Below are 17,367 nucleotides of genomic sequence, written 5' to 3' on the forward strand. Positions count from 1 at the left end.
AACCAAATGTTATTCAACACTGCTGAGTTTAAGAATTGCCTACAAACTAGCCTTGGTAGAAATAATCTTTTAAAAACGCTAATCTTTTAATAAAAGGTTAACAACGTTTTTTTTAAGTTTCTGATTTAGTGAGGTCAATCCAAATACTTCTAGCTCTGTGCTAGAAAAGTGAAAATGAGTATTACATGTAGCGTACTACTAAGAGAAACTAACTTGTTTACTCTGAGTGATCTAAGGTCAATTTAAGGCAAAAGCACATGTCCCACCTCCCACTCCAAGATGGAAACAATGAACCTTCAAAGTTTGTTTTTTTTTTTTTTTTTCCTAAAAGTTTGCAACACAGTTGAAAAAAAAGTTTAAATACCTAATTTACAATTGGACAGCCCCTCTCCTTGATTTAGGACAGCTCTGCAGTATAAAGGGAACAAATACACACACAGCTAGCAAGTCCCTGGTTTAAGTTAAGCCTATTAAAAGGAGACCTCCACAGAAACCTCTTCACAATGTCTACAAAAAGGACCATGTAATACTGTGTATTTATACACATTAGACATATCACCCAACAAAACAGATAAAGTAAATGATTCATTGTATGAAGGCTAGTAAGGCTGCAAGAGAAGAACTGGTGTTTCTTAGGTTCAATACCTTAAATATTTCTAGCTGCTGCCCCAGAGAGTGGAGCTATGCAAAACAAAGTGTGTAAAATTGAACTGTAGTGTCGCAGTGATGTGGCAGGTTAAAGCTCCGACCTTATTCAAGTGTACTTCAATAAAAGTAAACGCACAGTGGAACAAACAAAAAATCCAACACTTATACTGTGTCAAGAAATTTCACCTCAAAATCATAATGCAGAGATAAAAGAATGTTCTATCCACCCTAATATGGTAAATGTTAACTCTTCTACTCGGCTAAGTGATTGCAAGAGCAACAGTAACCAACACAGAAGATAGATCAGCTCACAGCACTCTGGAGAAGGAAATAGGATAATGATACTTAACAGGGTAAACAAACTACAAGCTAATACTGAAATATGAATTGCTTTGCACTTATTGCAGTTGGCTCACTCATCTTCTGGGGAAGACCCAAAAAGGGTAGAACACAGAAGACTGTGCGGATTAACAGAAAAAGCGTTAGCCATGAGAAATCAACTGATCAAAACAGCTGCACTGGGAGTACTATATGAGGAATATATGCTGGGTATTATATGAAGAATATATGCAAAATTACTTTGGATATTCAAGTGTCAGTAATAATTTATATTCAATAAATCAGCCAAAATATACCGGATAGCCTAATGGACTGACTAGATTCCTTAACAAAATATTCAAACCATTAAGAATCTCACTTTGGAGGGAAAAAAGATGAGGAAAGAGCAACAATTTTCATAATGGTGAAGTTTATGAACTTCCACTGACAACCTGAAATCCTGTTTTCATTAGCATTTAATTAGTGAAAAAACTCACCTCTCTGTTGCTTCTTCTGCTTCTTTTATATTCGCGTCTCTCTTCTTCAAAGCATCTTGCAGCTGTTGCTCGCTAGTAGAGGGCTCTGTGCTGATAACAACTCTGTGCACTTCTCTTAAGTGACCAAAATACGCTTTTGCATGGCCAAAAACTTTAGCACAGAATTCACAACACACAATTTTTTTGGGTTTGCCTTCATTGTGATGAAGTTTCATATGCGTGCTCAGGCTTCCAGAGTGAATGTACGCTTTCTGGCAAATTCGACAGCTGTAAGGCCGCTTGTTTGTATGTGTGTTCATATGGTCCTGAAGATGGTGTTTAAACTGAAAGACATGGTTACAAACATGACATTTATACAATGGCTTAGGGACGGCTGAACATGCATTTCTGCTTAAATCACTTGATTTAGCTGATGTAGCATCCCTGTGTTTGTAACTTAAATATTTGTTGGGAAGTGAACTATTTGAAAAAATATCTTGGTCTAAATGGTCAGGAGATGGGGTCTCTACTATTGCTGCAGAAGTCAGCGGTGCAAAAGCCTGCACAACTACCACTGGTTTTGGTCTAATGCTACGGTATTTTTTCTCTGCCTCTGCTTTTTTATCTTCAGGTGGCTGAAGATCAGCTTTCGCCCTCTCTCTTCCTTCTCTAAACTTATTAATGATGCATTTCCTTCGCTTGGGCTGAAAAGCCAATAAATCATCTGGGGCTCTTCTTTTCCTGCCTCTTCTTTTAGAGGCTGCACCATTCAATTTTTTAAGACTGTCGACATCCACTTTACTGGATGGAGAGAAGGTATTTTCTCGAATGGTTTGTCTGGGGACTTGTGTAAATGATACAGCTAACCGCTTATCAGATGCTTTAGTAGGAACATGAAAGGTTTTCACCAAAGTTGGTATCTTTACACATTCAGATCTTAGTGAAGGACCAGATACATCCATAACATTAGTATTCTGCCTAGATTTACAGAACGCTGCATTTTTCATCCTTGAGTTAGGCAAAATAGGAAGTTTTCCTTTTGGTGCTGATGGAGTCATCTGTATTGTACTGCCAAAACCCTCTGGTGACAGGACAGCAACAGAATTTGCAGAATTTGTGGGTTTTTCCTTTGGTTCCTCAGATGTTATGAATGACTCCTCAGACGTTATGAATGACTCTCTTGTGGCTTCAGATGCTGTCTTCACAGAGTGTAGACTTAGTTTCATGGGATTAATTGTACTTGATGGCTTGGATAAGGAGTCTTCAACTATAGATGGTCCAGAAACACTAGCGTTAGTGATTTCAGTTTTGATCACTAAAGGAGATCCAGATCCCACACAATTGCTTTTATTTCCTGATGTGGCAACAGTAATTTCAGCTGAATCACGGTCTGTCAGCATCACTTGCTCAGTTGAATCTGAACTAGTTTCAGGACAGTCTTCAGTTAAAGCAGTCATGGGGGAAGTCTGTGATGAGATCGATGCTTTGGTAGGAATCTTGTTATGTGCACCCAAACCAGAGATTTGTGCCGTTCTTTTGTCACTCAGCAATTTATTTCTTACAGATTGGTACCTAGGGATAGGCAGCTTTAGATTTTCAGAAGGGGACACGTTTGACTGTTGGACTTGCTGTGTTAGGGCAGGGGCAACATATGGCAAGGCCAACAGTGAAAAAGTCCCCTCATGACCAGTCACCTGCATGACAGCATAGTTTTGAGTTGGTACCACCAGCGGTTTAGAACCTGCAGCTGAAATCGGAATATTTGGCTCAGGCAAAGATGACTGAAGACAAGAAACCACTCCAGGTGTTAAAATTCTTGGTAACATTTTTGGAGCAATGGTCCTAAACTGACTTTTCTTCTGAAAAGTTCGTACTATATCCGATGGGGATTTGTGTTTATCTGTAATAATAATATAATAAAGATATAATACATAGTATTTCTTTTTTAAAAATTACCATATCGAAAATAAAACTGCTTACAAAGGATACTATTACACACAATCTTATTAAAAATATTTAGGTATTTAAATGACCACTAAATTAAATTTATAATTGCAAAAGTTACATGGACAAAACAAAAATACTCCCTGAAGCAACGTGCTTGAATATAGATATGCAAAAAACCCCCGTCTTAATCTTAAATGGATGTTTAACTCTAGGTTTGAAATTACATGGCATTTCAGAACAAATACACTTATAAGCCTCTTCTGCCCTGGAAAAGCTGCATTAGCATGCTGGCAATATTCAGCTGGAAGAACTAACAGCAACAGGATTTAAACTCCATGATGTAGAACTTTTCTGAGCACCTGCTCTGATTATATCTCCCAACCACAGTCATGCTATCTTTTAGAGTTTCTGTAACATTTAGAATTTGTGGGTTTTATCAGATACAGACCAAAGCTTACTAGATCAAGTCTTTAAAAAATTACTGCCATAAAACACGCAAATAATGTGTAATAAAATCAAAGAAGACTTGAGAGAAGATGTACTACTGTTAAATACCCAATCACACACATTGTTTATGTGCCTTTAATGCACAATAGAACTACTGTAGTAAGTTATCAAAATGTTTTCTTGAAAAATGCAATTTATCAAGGTTATATCACAGTTCCTTCCTGTTTCTACCTGTGTTGGTAAACGTTGCAAACATTTTTAGTAAAGAGAATGTGAGGATAATTAAGTAGAACAAATAAAAGGAAAAAGGAAAAATGTGTAAGATATAATCTGCATTGAGCAGCAGAGATATATGCTGACCTTTCAGACACTCCATAAAAAAGCATTTGATATATAGCTAATTGTACTACTACGATTTCATCTAACAAACAGCCTCATTATCCACTCTCAAATTCAACTACTGATGCTTCCAGTTCTCAATAACTGGGATAGGTTTTCTGAAGAAAAAAAAAAAATCTCCAACATTCTCAGTCACCGAAAATTCAACTACAAAGATCCCAAGAAGAAAGGCAATTTGGGAAGGCAACAATGTAAGAAAAATTCATTTCGAGAGAGGAATCACATTTGAATAGAATATGTAAAAGCAAATGCTGGGACCTTGCAATATTGCAATAAGGTAATTCCATAGGGAAGTTTCCATTCCTTATCATTTTAAAGCCTTGTATTACAAATGTGTTTATACATGGTTATGGATTTAAAGAGGTAACTGTGAATTACTACCAACACTGGAAACTCTAGTAAGTTTATCTTAATCCTGGATATTCTTTTCAGACATTACAGTTTGCAACATGCACTGTAAGTTACAGACCTATCACGTTTCATGACCAGAACTCCAGGGCAGATATATGTGCATTCTCATGGTAAGCACATGTACAGTAAACCTACCGCCTTCAGGACATGCTAGATTCACTGAGCAATCACACATAAACTGTACAGTACATACACAGTAGGTGTGATGCTTCTCAAAACTCTTTGACCTACAGCAGGTTCATAGAGCAACTACGCAGGGCACAAAACTTTGATCCTTTTATTGCCATCTACAGCATCAAAGCCCAAGTCTACTATGCACCTTCTTGATGCCACAATGAAGTGAAACTCCTGGGCATCACCATAACTTTCTTTCTGCTCAATGTCTGTAGAGATGTACAGAATTTCTAGACAGTCTGTGTAGAGTGGACTGCTGTACATATGGAAATCCTGCCCAAAAACAGCGACCCCTATACACAGGGATAAGTCCAGGCCTACAAAGTTTGTGCAACCTGGAAAAAGCAGAAACATGGTAACTTCAAAATTCAGCCCTTTTTGTTCTCCAAAAGCAAGGAGCATGTACTATTTCTCACTAAGAACTTCAATTTTTGCCAATCTACAGACAGTAAATACACAGAAACCTTTACCTTTTCAACTGCTAAGATTTTTAATAATACTGAGATTTTTGTTTGTTTGTTTGTTTCCTGCATGGTATCTTCTTGTTGCTGATTTTGAGGAAACACTTTTAAGAGATTCTGAGAAGTACAATAAAATAATGTAAAATATTGTAATCATTAACCAAACTAGCCCTGAACTTCAATGCTATTTCCAGGTCAAATTGTACAGCTTAAATACAGTAGACGACAGAACAAGTGTATTTTCCTTTTAGGGAACAGAGTCTGCTCTTGTTTACCAGATTGTGCTTGCCATATACTGACATTAAAGACTTTTTCAAAATCAGCAGTTATTCAGCTTGCCACAATATTCAACACAAAGCAGTTTCTATTCTCTCTTCACACTTGGCTTGCACCTCTCCCTTTTTATTTCAAAATCTCATTCATTGATTTGTATAAACTTTTTAGGAAAGCCAGCCCTTCAGCAGACTGCTACCTGTGCTACTTTACACTCCAAGTTATAAGGCACACACTTTCCAACCAATGGCAGTGAATGATGTGGGTTCAGGAAAAGACAGAAGTTTTGCTGTGGACATGCCACCTCTACAGAAGTGCAAAAATGGCAGCCAAAGCACCACAAAAGAATCGTTAATTTGAGGTTAGAAGGAAATTATTTGTAGAAATAGTGCATTACACTAGCTTTAAAAATAAGCATATACTTCTCAAATACATTGGCATGCCTACTGCAAATCTAGGCAGTAAAATCACTTTTTATTTAAATAAAGTCTCTCTACATATTTCCTCATTGCAAGAAAGTGCCATTCTAGAAGCCAAGCCCTTCATGAATATCAGCCCCAAAATGCTCTTTGAAACAACATCCATTTAGATCAACATTCTTACGTAGTTAATACAATGCTAAGGATTGATAGAACTATTTGAGAAGGGATTTTTATACAAAGTCTTTTTCCAACTAGTGTAATTTTATCATAAATACGTCTTCCAGGCACCCCATGTTTGGTACCAGCCTTCAGTCCAACTTTTTTTTTTTTTTTTTTTTTGCTAAGTTTACATTATACAGTTTAGTGTAGAAATATTCATTGCAGTGCCTCTGGTAAGCACAGGATACTCAACTCCCTATTTTCCTCTCATGCAACACAGCTACAGTTAAGCAGCTTAGCCAGCATCTAAATATAGCAATGGGCTAGATGCAGACTGGCTGTCTGATGATCCTTCAGACTCAGTTAAGATTTTGCTTGTGGACTGGGAAAGCTAATTGGAAGAACTGGTGGAAGACTATTTTAGCGTCTTGGATCAGGAAAAAGCAACCAGTCAATTCACAGACCAGAGGTCCTACTGACCCCACCCAGAGCGTCCATGTATCATCAGTGACCAAAACTATTTTTTCCATTTATACTTAGCAAAAGGTTTCAACAATGTCCTTTGCACACAGCGATCACTACAGTAATTCATGTATTTGCACCCTGACATTGAAGGACTTGAATATGCTCTGGCTGTCACTGTACCAGAAGGACACTTGGAAACTTAATACACATCTTTTGGGGACACTCCACTTCTATTCCACGCCATCTTCCAAATTATTTCTGTCTCTGATTCAAAAGGCCCATTTTGACTTGTCAGGTGTGACCTGAGGAAAAGCCTTCATTCCTATGCAAACCCATGAAGTCTTGCATCTAAGAAGGGGAATTATCAGTTAAGGGAGGTTCTGCAGTGGCATTTCTGAAGAATGGCCCTTGGTTTTAGACAATATTCTTTCTACAAGTCAGCCACAGGTCCTTCAATGGAAGGCAACAATTTTTATACTTTCTCTAAAATTTTCATTAAGAATAAAGGAAATGAATGAAAACATTAGATTTAATATCTGAATGACGTGAAGCTCATTTTTAACTTCTGTGTTCTCAGTCTTTCAAATAGGCAGGGAGTTGGGGCAACAGGTAGACACTTTTAAATAATTAAGCACAAGGTTAAATCAAATGCAGTTCAATCCATTTACTTTAGAAGTCTCTGTTAAAAGATTAATGGTTACCATGCTAGTACCTGCAAGTATCAAATCACTCAGAAATTTGCAGGATGTCATAAGCTTTCACCCCTTCTAAATAACCTTAGAATTGTATAGGACTGGACAGGGATACACCAATAAAAAAAAAAAAATCAACGATGCATCAAAGTCTCTGACATAGCCATGCTGGGAAGAGTCCTCTGGAGGAATGAAAGTCTCCCACGGGGCTGCTGTTCACTCATGGTTCCCTTCCTAAGTCATTCAAGCCTGGCCTACTCCAGTCTGTTTTGCCTTCTTTTTGTACATCCTTCACTTTGTTCTCTATGTAACACTAGTGAACTCACTGTAGAAAGCATCAGAAGAAATGTCATTTTCCCCACTAATGTGGTCTATTTTGAACATAAAAATAAATGACCAAAATGCCAGAAATCACTGTGTAATTCCTTGTAAGACCACCTCACTTGTGTAGCTATGTATTTAGTTTGTGTACGACTGGACAAGTGACAGAAAATAACACAAAAAAAAAAAAGGACCATCTTGTTTTGAAGGGAAAGGCAGAATACAGATGAAAAAGATTAATGAAATGTTTTATTAAATGCATGTTTACGTTGCTGAGTCTTTTGCTGACTTTGAAGGGAAGAATACCTGTTCTATGGGAAACAAAAAATGCACAACTTTCTAACAGACAATACTAGATTTATTTCTGTCAATGACAGTTTATCATTCATTTTGCCAAACCTCCATACACACTAAATACCTGTGGATACTGTCTTTCCAGCACAAGTTTCTTGTTTTTGCTGACCCAGCATACTTTGTTGGACACAATGTTTCTCTGCAGGATTAGCATGCAAAAAAACACCACCTGCAAAAGTGCTTCAGTCAGTTATAAATAGATCCCAGGACAAAAAAAAAAAAAAAAAAAAACCACAAACACAAACCACCCCCAAAAACAACAAAACCCAGAAGAAGATAATATAAAATGACAATATAAAACATTAAGTTCCAGTTAATGCATTAAGAAAGCTACTGCTTCTTGCTCTTTGCCATTTTTCTCTCCTAAAAAAATGTTTTAAAATCTAATGTATTACACAACAAATGCAAGGTGATAGCTTAATAATTGAGTAGAGCTGGTTAATGTGGTAAACAGATGGGATGCTTTAGCTTCAGTGTCATGGCAGACAGTCAACAGCACCAGAACAAAAAGCTCAGAAAAATGAAGGTTCAGTAGCTTCAGTGAGGCTTTTAAATACGGGGGGCTAAATTTACGCAATCCCATGTAAATCAATGGAACTGCAGATATTCTAGAAAGTAGAATTTGGACTCCTATGTTCAAAACTAGGCTGCACATCTATACGAAGTAAGGCTAGTAATAAAGCCTACGAGTCAGGAGTGCCCAACGCTATATATTATAACAATATGCAGTTGTTTCTAACTTTGCCTAATAATAACTATTTGGGTAGAATGTTCTGTTCTGTGTATTTGCCTTAGATAATTTTCTAAAATTAATTTCAAAAGAAAATGCCAGCCATCCCCAGGTATGTCTGCATTTGAAAAAAAAAAAAGAATCTAGTAAGACACGGAGACCTTGATATTTGACACAGATATGTCTCTCTTGTCTGTGAAAAGCTGCCCAGATTTGGCAAAGTTGTAAGCTCTTGGCATGTGTTCAATAGATACTTTAAGCAGCTAATTTTTCCAACAATTACATTCTATTGAACGTGCTCCTGCTTCAGGCTGGGCTGGATTTTTCCTAAAACTACAGCTTTAGGTCCAAACACCCCAGCTGGAACAAGGACATGGCCTCTCCTTATCTCTTAACTGCTGAGCTGACAGTGTGGAAGACAAACCAGGATATATATAGGGCAAGCAGGAAAAGGACAAGGGAACTAGAAATGAGACTTGGAAAGTGTCTAGGCCAAAGAGTCAGGGTGGGATATGGGAATTAAACGCAGACTGAAGATGGGTAACAACCATTACTATTACATGGGATTTGGAAAGGAGAAGCATTTAAGCCACAGGGATAACCTTATATCTTTCATTTCTTACCTTTTAGTACTTGGTTTTTTAAAGAGTAATATAATTACATCTACGTAGGAGTCCTTTTGTGCAATTTAAAACAGATTCGAAAAATAAACAATATAATGAAGTATTCTAATGCAAGACTGGAAAATCACAGTACATAATTCACACAAGCACTAAGATACAGAATGTACAGATACATTTAGAAAACGTGTGCTCTTATATCACAGGAGGAACAAGATCAAAATAGTTTCTTAAAATTCTAAAATTCTAGACCTCTTTAAAGCTATATGTAATTAATTCTGACTTGGGCATCAACGTGATTTGCTACTTGTGCACTAAGCATTTTATCATTTAGAAAGGTCATCTTTGCTTTAAAGTCTGTGCAAGTTTATTATTTTAAAGGATTAGGATTATAATGCATTTCAAGAAATTCTGTGAGCAGTGGGATATTTCCTGGATTCCTTAAATAGCCTCAAAAGACTCTTCTTAGCAGAAGAGAGCATTACAAAAACAAAGTTACACAACAAATGTCTTTTTGACATTAACTGGACTTCATTAAAGCTGATGTTCAACCTTAAAATTTTTAGCAACATTTTTCAGTGTGGGAATAAGCTAAAACTATTTTTGGCATAAACAGTCATTTTAGAGAGACCACTCATACAGTAATCCAGTATCATGGGTATATAGTTCATATTTACAGAAGCTCTATGGTTTCCTAATTCAGTCTTTTTTTTTTTCCCTGAGACATCCTTATTGCACTATCAGCCATATATTGATAGATGCCAAAGTTTATACAGATCTACTTTTCAGAAAATTAGTATCTAACACAATTTATGCAAAAAAAAAAAAAGTATGGCGAAAAAAATATTAATAATCTCTATTGTTAGGTAACTCCACTTTCTCAGTTTCCAGAACTGCTTTCCTCTGTCGTTTGAAAGTATACATAGGAGTTGCTTCACTATCATGCTGTCACCCCTCTGGACTTCCGCAAGGCCTTTAACACGGCCCCCCACAACATCCTTCTCTCTAAAGATACGGAATTGGCTGGATGGTCACATCCAGAGAGTAGTGGTCAACGGCTCAATGTTCACATGGAGGTCAGTGATGAGTGGTGTCCCTAAGGGGTCTATATTGGGACCAGTACTGTTTAATATCTTCATCAGCGACATTGACAGTGGGATCAAGAGCACCCTCAGCAAATTTGCAGATGACACCAAGCCGAGTGGTGCAGTTGACACACCTGAGGGACGCGATGCCATCCAGAGGGACCTGGACAAGCTCGAGAAGTGGGCCCATGTGAACCTCATGAGGTTCCACAAGGCCAAGTGCAAGGTACCTCCAGTATCAGTACAGGCTGGGGGATTAAGGGATTGACAGCACTCCTGTGGAAAGGACTTGAGGGTACTGGTTGATGAAAAGCTGGACATGAGCCAGCAATGTGCACTCGCAGCCCAGAAAGCCAACCATATCCTGGGCTGCATCAAAAGAAGTGTGGCCAGCAGGTTGAGGGAGGTGATTCTGCCCCTCTGCTCTGCTCTTGTGAGACCCCACCTGCAGTACTGCATCCAGCTCTGAGGCCCCCAACATAAGAAGGACATGGACCTGCTGGAGCGAGTCCAGAGGAGGGCCACAAAGATGATCAGAGGGCTGGAGCACCTCTCCTATGAAGACACGCTGAGAGAGTTGGGGTTGTTCGGCCTAGAGAAGGCTCCGGGGAGACCTTCTAGCAGCCTTCCAGTACCTGAAGGGGGCTTATAAGAAAGATGGGGACAAGTTTTTAACATGGCCTGTAGTGACAGGACAAGGGGTAATGTGTTTAAACTAAAAGAGGGTAGATTCAGACTAGATATAAGGAAGAAATTTTTTGTTATGAAGGTGGTAAAACACTGGAACAGGTTGCCCAGAGAGGTGGTAGATGTCCCATCCCTGGAAACATTCAAGGCCAGGCTGGATGGGGCTCTGAGCAACCTGATCTAGTTGAAGATGTCTCTGCTCATTGCAGGGGGGTTGGACTAAATGACCTTTAAAGGTCCCTTCCAACCCAAACTGTTCTATGATTCTATGATACTATTTAAGGTTTCTTTCTGCCACTAAGGCTCCTTTCTGCCAATACAATCTCGTCAGCATCTTGGCTCCAGTATCTCTGTCCTCAAAGAAAAGTGTAACATAAACCAATACCCATGCAGAAGCAGATCTGTTAAACAAAAGTTAACACATCAAGAAATCAATGCATCTAGATACTATATTATCAGCATTAGCAACAATAATAATCTAAGACATCATTTTGGATTTCACATATCTCTCTACTGTCCCAACACAAGTAACTTTTAAAATATGTATGAAATCCTATTTCTATAGGGAATAACAAGTGGCCAACAGCTTTGAGGTAACCTTTTTGAGTTGTAATATCAAATGTATTAGCCACATAATGGTAAATCAATATTCAAAAGCAACATCTTACATAAAATGTGGGCAATGGAAGGCTTAACACAACCTCCTACAAAAAAAAGCCACTTCTATGCTACTGTATAAAGGAAGAAAATCTTGAAAGTCTTTCCTAGAAGTCAGAACATATATACCTAAGAGATTTTTAAACACTCTTTTGCAATGAATTTAAAATACATTTATTAGAAGATCCACACGTTCTCTTAACACCTCTCATGTGGTGTCTGTGAACTTTAAAAGCTTCCCATTTTTTTGAAAGCACAGTCTTTCAAGTTATAAGCTACTCATTTCACATTAAGGTTAACATAATTAATAGGTTTTAAGCAGATCAAAATATTTTCATATCAAGAAATAAAAACAGACATAAAGAGTGCTAGATATAAAGCATCTGTAATTATTAATAACTTTTTCCACCCTTACAGCTGAAGAAATCACATATTTTTCTCACTATGGCAATAAGAGAACTTAGGAATAAGATATATGCAGATAAGTCTATAGGCTCAAATGGTGCCTGGCCTCTGCAACCACACAAATCACTATTAAAGATGAAAACACTGGTTCTTCTCTGTTTAAGCACGGAACTTCTGTCTGAGAGACTGTTAGATACATCATCAAAGACTGTGTTTCAGCTTCTATATGCCTCTACTAGCTTCAGCAACCAACCATGTCAAACTTCAAGTGGATATTATCTAGAAACCATGCTGCTCCAAGAGGACTTGGTTGCATAGAATGGAAATGATTTTAGTATCACTGCAAATCCTGTGGTTTCTCTGTGTCAGTTTTGCCCAGTGATTTTGTTCCATAGAGGATAGATACCTTCCCTGGAGATGTGCAAAGCAAGGCTTCAGTGACACAGCCACTTGGGGGAACTAATTGTTCAGAAAATAGCTGAAGGGAGTTGATGGAAGCACTGGTCATAAACTCATAATTCATAAACATTCAACAGCATTGCAAATTAAAGTAGGTACTTTAGAAGGTGGGGATAAAGAGAAGATTCAAAAGAAAAGGTTGTAATTGGATTTTTAAAAATTATTTTCTGGGAGAACTGCCAGTTGAAATTTCTTTTAGCAAGCTTCAAGAAAGATATGGACCTAAACAGTAATTCATCCACTGTAAAGTCAATGTCAGTGTAAAGTCCTTTTTAAAAGGACTATCAAGATCACATCAACCTGGACAAAATCTTGATATGCCTAATGTAAGTGGCAATTAATAGACTTACTTTTTCCTTAAGTGCAGGAAACAATAATGACCAGGTCTGCTACAAAAACCAAGGCTAAATTCTTCAGAAACTATGTAGCACAAAAAGGTCAAGTAGAAATATTTTATGAATAAATCATGAAATATTTTCTGACTAGACTCTTGCTCCCCTTTCAAATAAGCTGAGAATAGAATCTGTCTTCGTCTTACTGAGAGTTCAACTCTCCTCCCTTCCCTCCATGGAAGAGAAAACACATACATCTGATTGCAGTAGGGGAATTAGGCCTCTTACTCCCAACATTTATTTTTCGCAAATACTGATGTGCAAATAGAGAGCACAACAGAAAAGCAAAATTGTCATTCCTTTCACAGAGTATCACTTTTTTTTTTTGTGAAAATCAGAGCACTTCTTTCTGAAGAGAGCCTGTATGTAAGAGAAAACAAACAATTAATTCACCACTTTGGCTCAATAGAGCAAATATATATTACTCGAGGCATTAAAAGCATCTACATGGTGACTTCAGTAGTACAAACCTCAGAAAGCGCTCCCTCGTTAAAGATGAACAGAGGATCAGAACACTGTCAGTCTTGGCCTAGCCTATTTTGAGTCTTCCAGTATGAACTATACACAGGGTTAGTCCTTCCCCAAAGAAAGGGCCAGAACACACAACACATTGTTAAACTCGGATGATAGTTGGGGAGTATATTCTGAGGGATTTTGTAAATAGCTTGTTTCTTTTGTAAATGACCTAAGTGATCTAACTTTGAATGGGGAATCTCTATCCAGGGTTTTTGTTTGCTCTAGCTGTCCCCCCTTTTCTTTCTTCACTACCAAATTTCTTCAGAAAAAGACCCCACAGATCTGGCTGAGATATGCAAAACATTGACACCTGTAGTTAATTCCACTAAGGATTAAAAAATAAAAAGATTAGAGGATGTCCATAGTACTTCAAATAGATATGTATATTTTTTCAAAGACAGATGCAACACTGTACATCACAGGAAAAAGAAAACATCTTCAGAAAGACTATGGTCCTGGCTAGGAAGACATTAGCTTTCAGAACCTATAAAATTATCACTTGCTGCTGAACCTGAACACAGTTAGGCCTTTCTGGCAGCAGGATATTTAAATTACAGTATCTTAATGTTTTTCCTCCCCCTGTGGGTAATTAGAATTATTTGCAACACTTACTGGCATCGCTAAGCTCGCCCATGCTAGCCACTGTATTGTTCAAAGGCAGCACTGGTTCTCAAAAGAAGGTATGGGATGTGCTGTAAAGGACTTGATTGAATACACTGCTGATAGGTGAGAATATATCAGCATGTCCTCATTTAGCCTGAACCCAGGGCTAAATAAACAGTTTTTCTATCACTCAATGTCCCTTCCCCAGATGAGGAAGAGAATTGGGAAAAGGAGGGAGACTTGTAGTGTGAAGTTAAACAGATTTAATAAAGAAATAAGTACAAATGACAACACAAAAGAGACAAAACTGTATTTATCTACAAAGCACCAGCAAGTTGCTCCAGGAATCACAATAGTTAGAAATAAGGAAGAGGGAGAAAAGGAGAGAAGAGTAAAAAGAGCCCCCCTCTTCCCAGCAAGCCCACTCTTTTATAGTGAACTTGATGTTAATGATATAGAATACACCTGTGGGCCAGCCAGGGTCAGCTGCCCTGGATTTAACTGCTAAGGGCCTTGATCACCATGACTGGCCACAAGCTGAAACAAAATCCCAATGAAACCAGGACACAGCAAACACGTGTAATGGGTGCCAGCATAGGAGGGCATGAAACCAGGAATACAGGCAACAGGAATGCAGGCCACAGATGATATCCTTCACTTGCCTTGTGCAGAAATATCGGTACATTTCTCATTAAATTCAGGTGTACCTGGCACGTGCTGGCAGCCCCAGGAGCCCCTGGGTGCAGAGTCCAGCTGGGGGAGTTGGTGCCCATCACCACCACTGCCTCAGGCCATGGCCAGAGCCCAGCGAGCCTCCCTGCAGCCGGGAAGGCCACACCTGGCCACTTTCTGTTCCTTCCTTTAAGCACCAGCTCAGCGTAGATCTGTGACTCACATCGACTACCCTATGGTAATTTTCAAGGAGCAGAAAGGCTGAACTATTTGTCTAATAATTTTGTAACCCTAGATACGGCTTCTCCTGAAAAATCCCCAAAGCCACGAAATCTTTTACAGCACCACACACAACCTCTGAACAACTGCACGAGTTGTTATTATTTCAACATATTCTACCTTCACAAACTTTTCAGTCAATTCAATGTTTTGTATAAACTTGAGAACATCTTGAAGCAAAGCAGCTGAGCCTTCCTGTTAAAAGCAATTACTTCTATTAAACTACTTAGTATCTTCTATAACTGCAGTACAATTTTTGTGCAAGAGATTATTTTTTTTTAAAATCCATTACCAATTCTGTGTTAATCTAGTTAGTGTCCCAAATAACACGTCCATGTTACTAAAACCATCTGTATTTACAACAGATGTTCTTCTTTTGGTAGACATCTGAAAACAAAGCCCTCTTACCAACGTATTTTCCCATCCCAAGCAATACCCTGAAATCTTTGTCAAACTTTTTCTTTCATCAGTGCTCAGCTCATCACATAAACCATTTGCATAAATAAAGATGTAAGCATCTGCTGTACGGCAAATGGTCTCAGGGGCAGATGTTTTTACCCTTGCATGCATGTCACTGGCTTGGGCACATTATTTGAACAGATGTACACAATCTGAAAGTGTCATGTCCCACAGTGAAATGTCTCCAACTGCCTTCTATCAAAGTACATAAATGCTATTTGCACCTGCATTTATGGTAATGATATAAAGGCAGCAGGGGTTCCAGCAAAGTGAGAGCTGATGCTACGAAACACATTTACATGGCTAATTGATGTTTGAGATTGCCCAGCACCAAATGACCACACTAACATGGATACAAAATGTACTAAACTATACATTGACTTTTTAAAAAAGTATGATTTTTTAAAAAATTAAAATAAACATACTCAAGGACCAAAAATGTGATTTCAGCCTGTGATATACTTTTCCAATGTATATTTAAAAAGGACAAAAAAGTATTAAATAAATTCCTAGATAAACCAGGACAGCCTTATATTTTGCACAATAATTGTATAAGATACACCATTATTTCATGTTAGAGTCATTTAATAAAAACATTTTATAAATCTGACAATGCCAAAGGTATTTCAGTTCTCTAAGGCACACTGGTATTTTATGTCATTATGGAGCACTATAAAAAAACCCAGCACGTGCTCAACAGCAAATATTAACATGAGTGTGAATGACACAATAGGATACCTCAATGATAATTTCGTAATTCCTAGGAAAAAATTTAAATCCTAGTAGTTAAATATTTATCATTATTCAGAAAAGTGCATCTGTTTGAACATGGAGTTCCAATTGCTTGTTATGTAGATGATAATCGTTTCTTATAAAATATTTTAAATTGAGAAAAATATGGATGCCCTGAAGGAGTACACATCAAATTACAGAACTCCTGCTATTACATGACAAATGGTAGCAGTGAAGGGTTTATGCTGTCACTCAAAAGAACTTGCACTCACCATTACTTCCATACCCAACTGAAAAATAACAAGCACTTTCGAGGTACAGGAAGACTGACAAAAACGCTATACTGAATGTAACTGATGGATAGGTTCTACTTCCAATACCATTTATTTTCAAACCTGTTATTTTACAAAATGTACCTATGTTATAGTTGTACATAAATCATTATAAATTCCTAACAGCCTCAACATTTTCAAAGTGTCATAACACATTTAAGTAACAAAAGTGATGCTTGATATGAGGACAAAAAAGTGATAGTAAAAGAATACAAAAATATATACTGTGACTAGTATATTTATAGAACACCACAATTTCACACTGCTATAGCTCTTGGTCAGGATCTGGTTATGAACATGAACCCTCACTTCCAAAGTTTACAACATGGCTCTCATTCTGGGTGCAAGTTTATAACAGGATACCAACTGGAACAGATTTTTGTTTAGGAAAAAAAAAGTCTTTAAAAAAACCTCAGAGCGAATGATTCATCAGTTTCAAGTTCACAAACAGCTTCGCAGTCTGTATTCTCCTCCTGTTATTCAGAAACGGCTTTAAGATAAAGATAACATTCAATTTGACTACACAGTGGTCAAATTCCTGCTATTTAAAGGAAAAATTAAATTCAGGCTTTTAAATATTAGAATTAAGTATTTCAGTCATAAGCATACAGATTTAGAGCATGCTACAGGGTGGACAGCTTTGCACAACAGTAAGTACTGTCTCCCTTCAGAGAATAGTCCCATTAGACACAGAACGCAACTATCTTCAATTTGCATGACATCCTCCTGGAACAGCTTCCTCAGAATTATTACAGTATCATAAAAATACTCA

General features: G+C 37.7%; 1 protein-coding gene across 7 annotated transcripts in view; it reads right to left on the minus strand.

Moving 5' to 3' along the window:
- Window positions 1-17,367, minus strand: part of ZNF438 (zinc finger protein 438) — a 57,436-nt gene that overhangs the window by 4,189 nt on the left and 35,880 nt on the right. For 5 of the 7 annotated variants that reach the window (XR_011048554.1, XM_068405349.1, XM_068405350.1 and 2 more), the window contains 2 exons: window positions 8,032-8,136; window positions 1,464-3,342 (listed from right to left, as the gene is read on the minus strand). Coding sequence is in view for 6 of the 7 variants with exons in the window: in XM_068405349.1 (XP_068261450.1) it covers window positions 1,464-3,342; window positions 8,032-8,136 (1,984 nt within the window). In the remaining variant the exon portion in view is untranslated. The remainder of the gene's footprint in view (window positions 1-1,463; window positions 3,343-8,031; window positions 8,137-17,367) is intronic. The other 2 variants (XM_068405352.1, XM_068405351.1) reach the window with 1 other exon arrangement.

The sequence above is a fragment of the Nyctibius grandis genome, chromosome 7, assembly GCF_013368605.1.
Source record: "Nyctibius grandis isolate bNycGra1 chromosome 7, bNycGra1.pri, whole genome shotgun sequence".
Taxonomy (NCBI): Eukaryota; Metazoa; Chordata; class Aves; order Nyctibiiformes; family Nyctibiidae; genus Nyctibius; species Nyctibius grandis.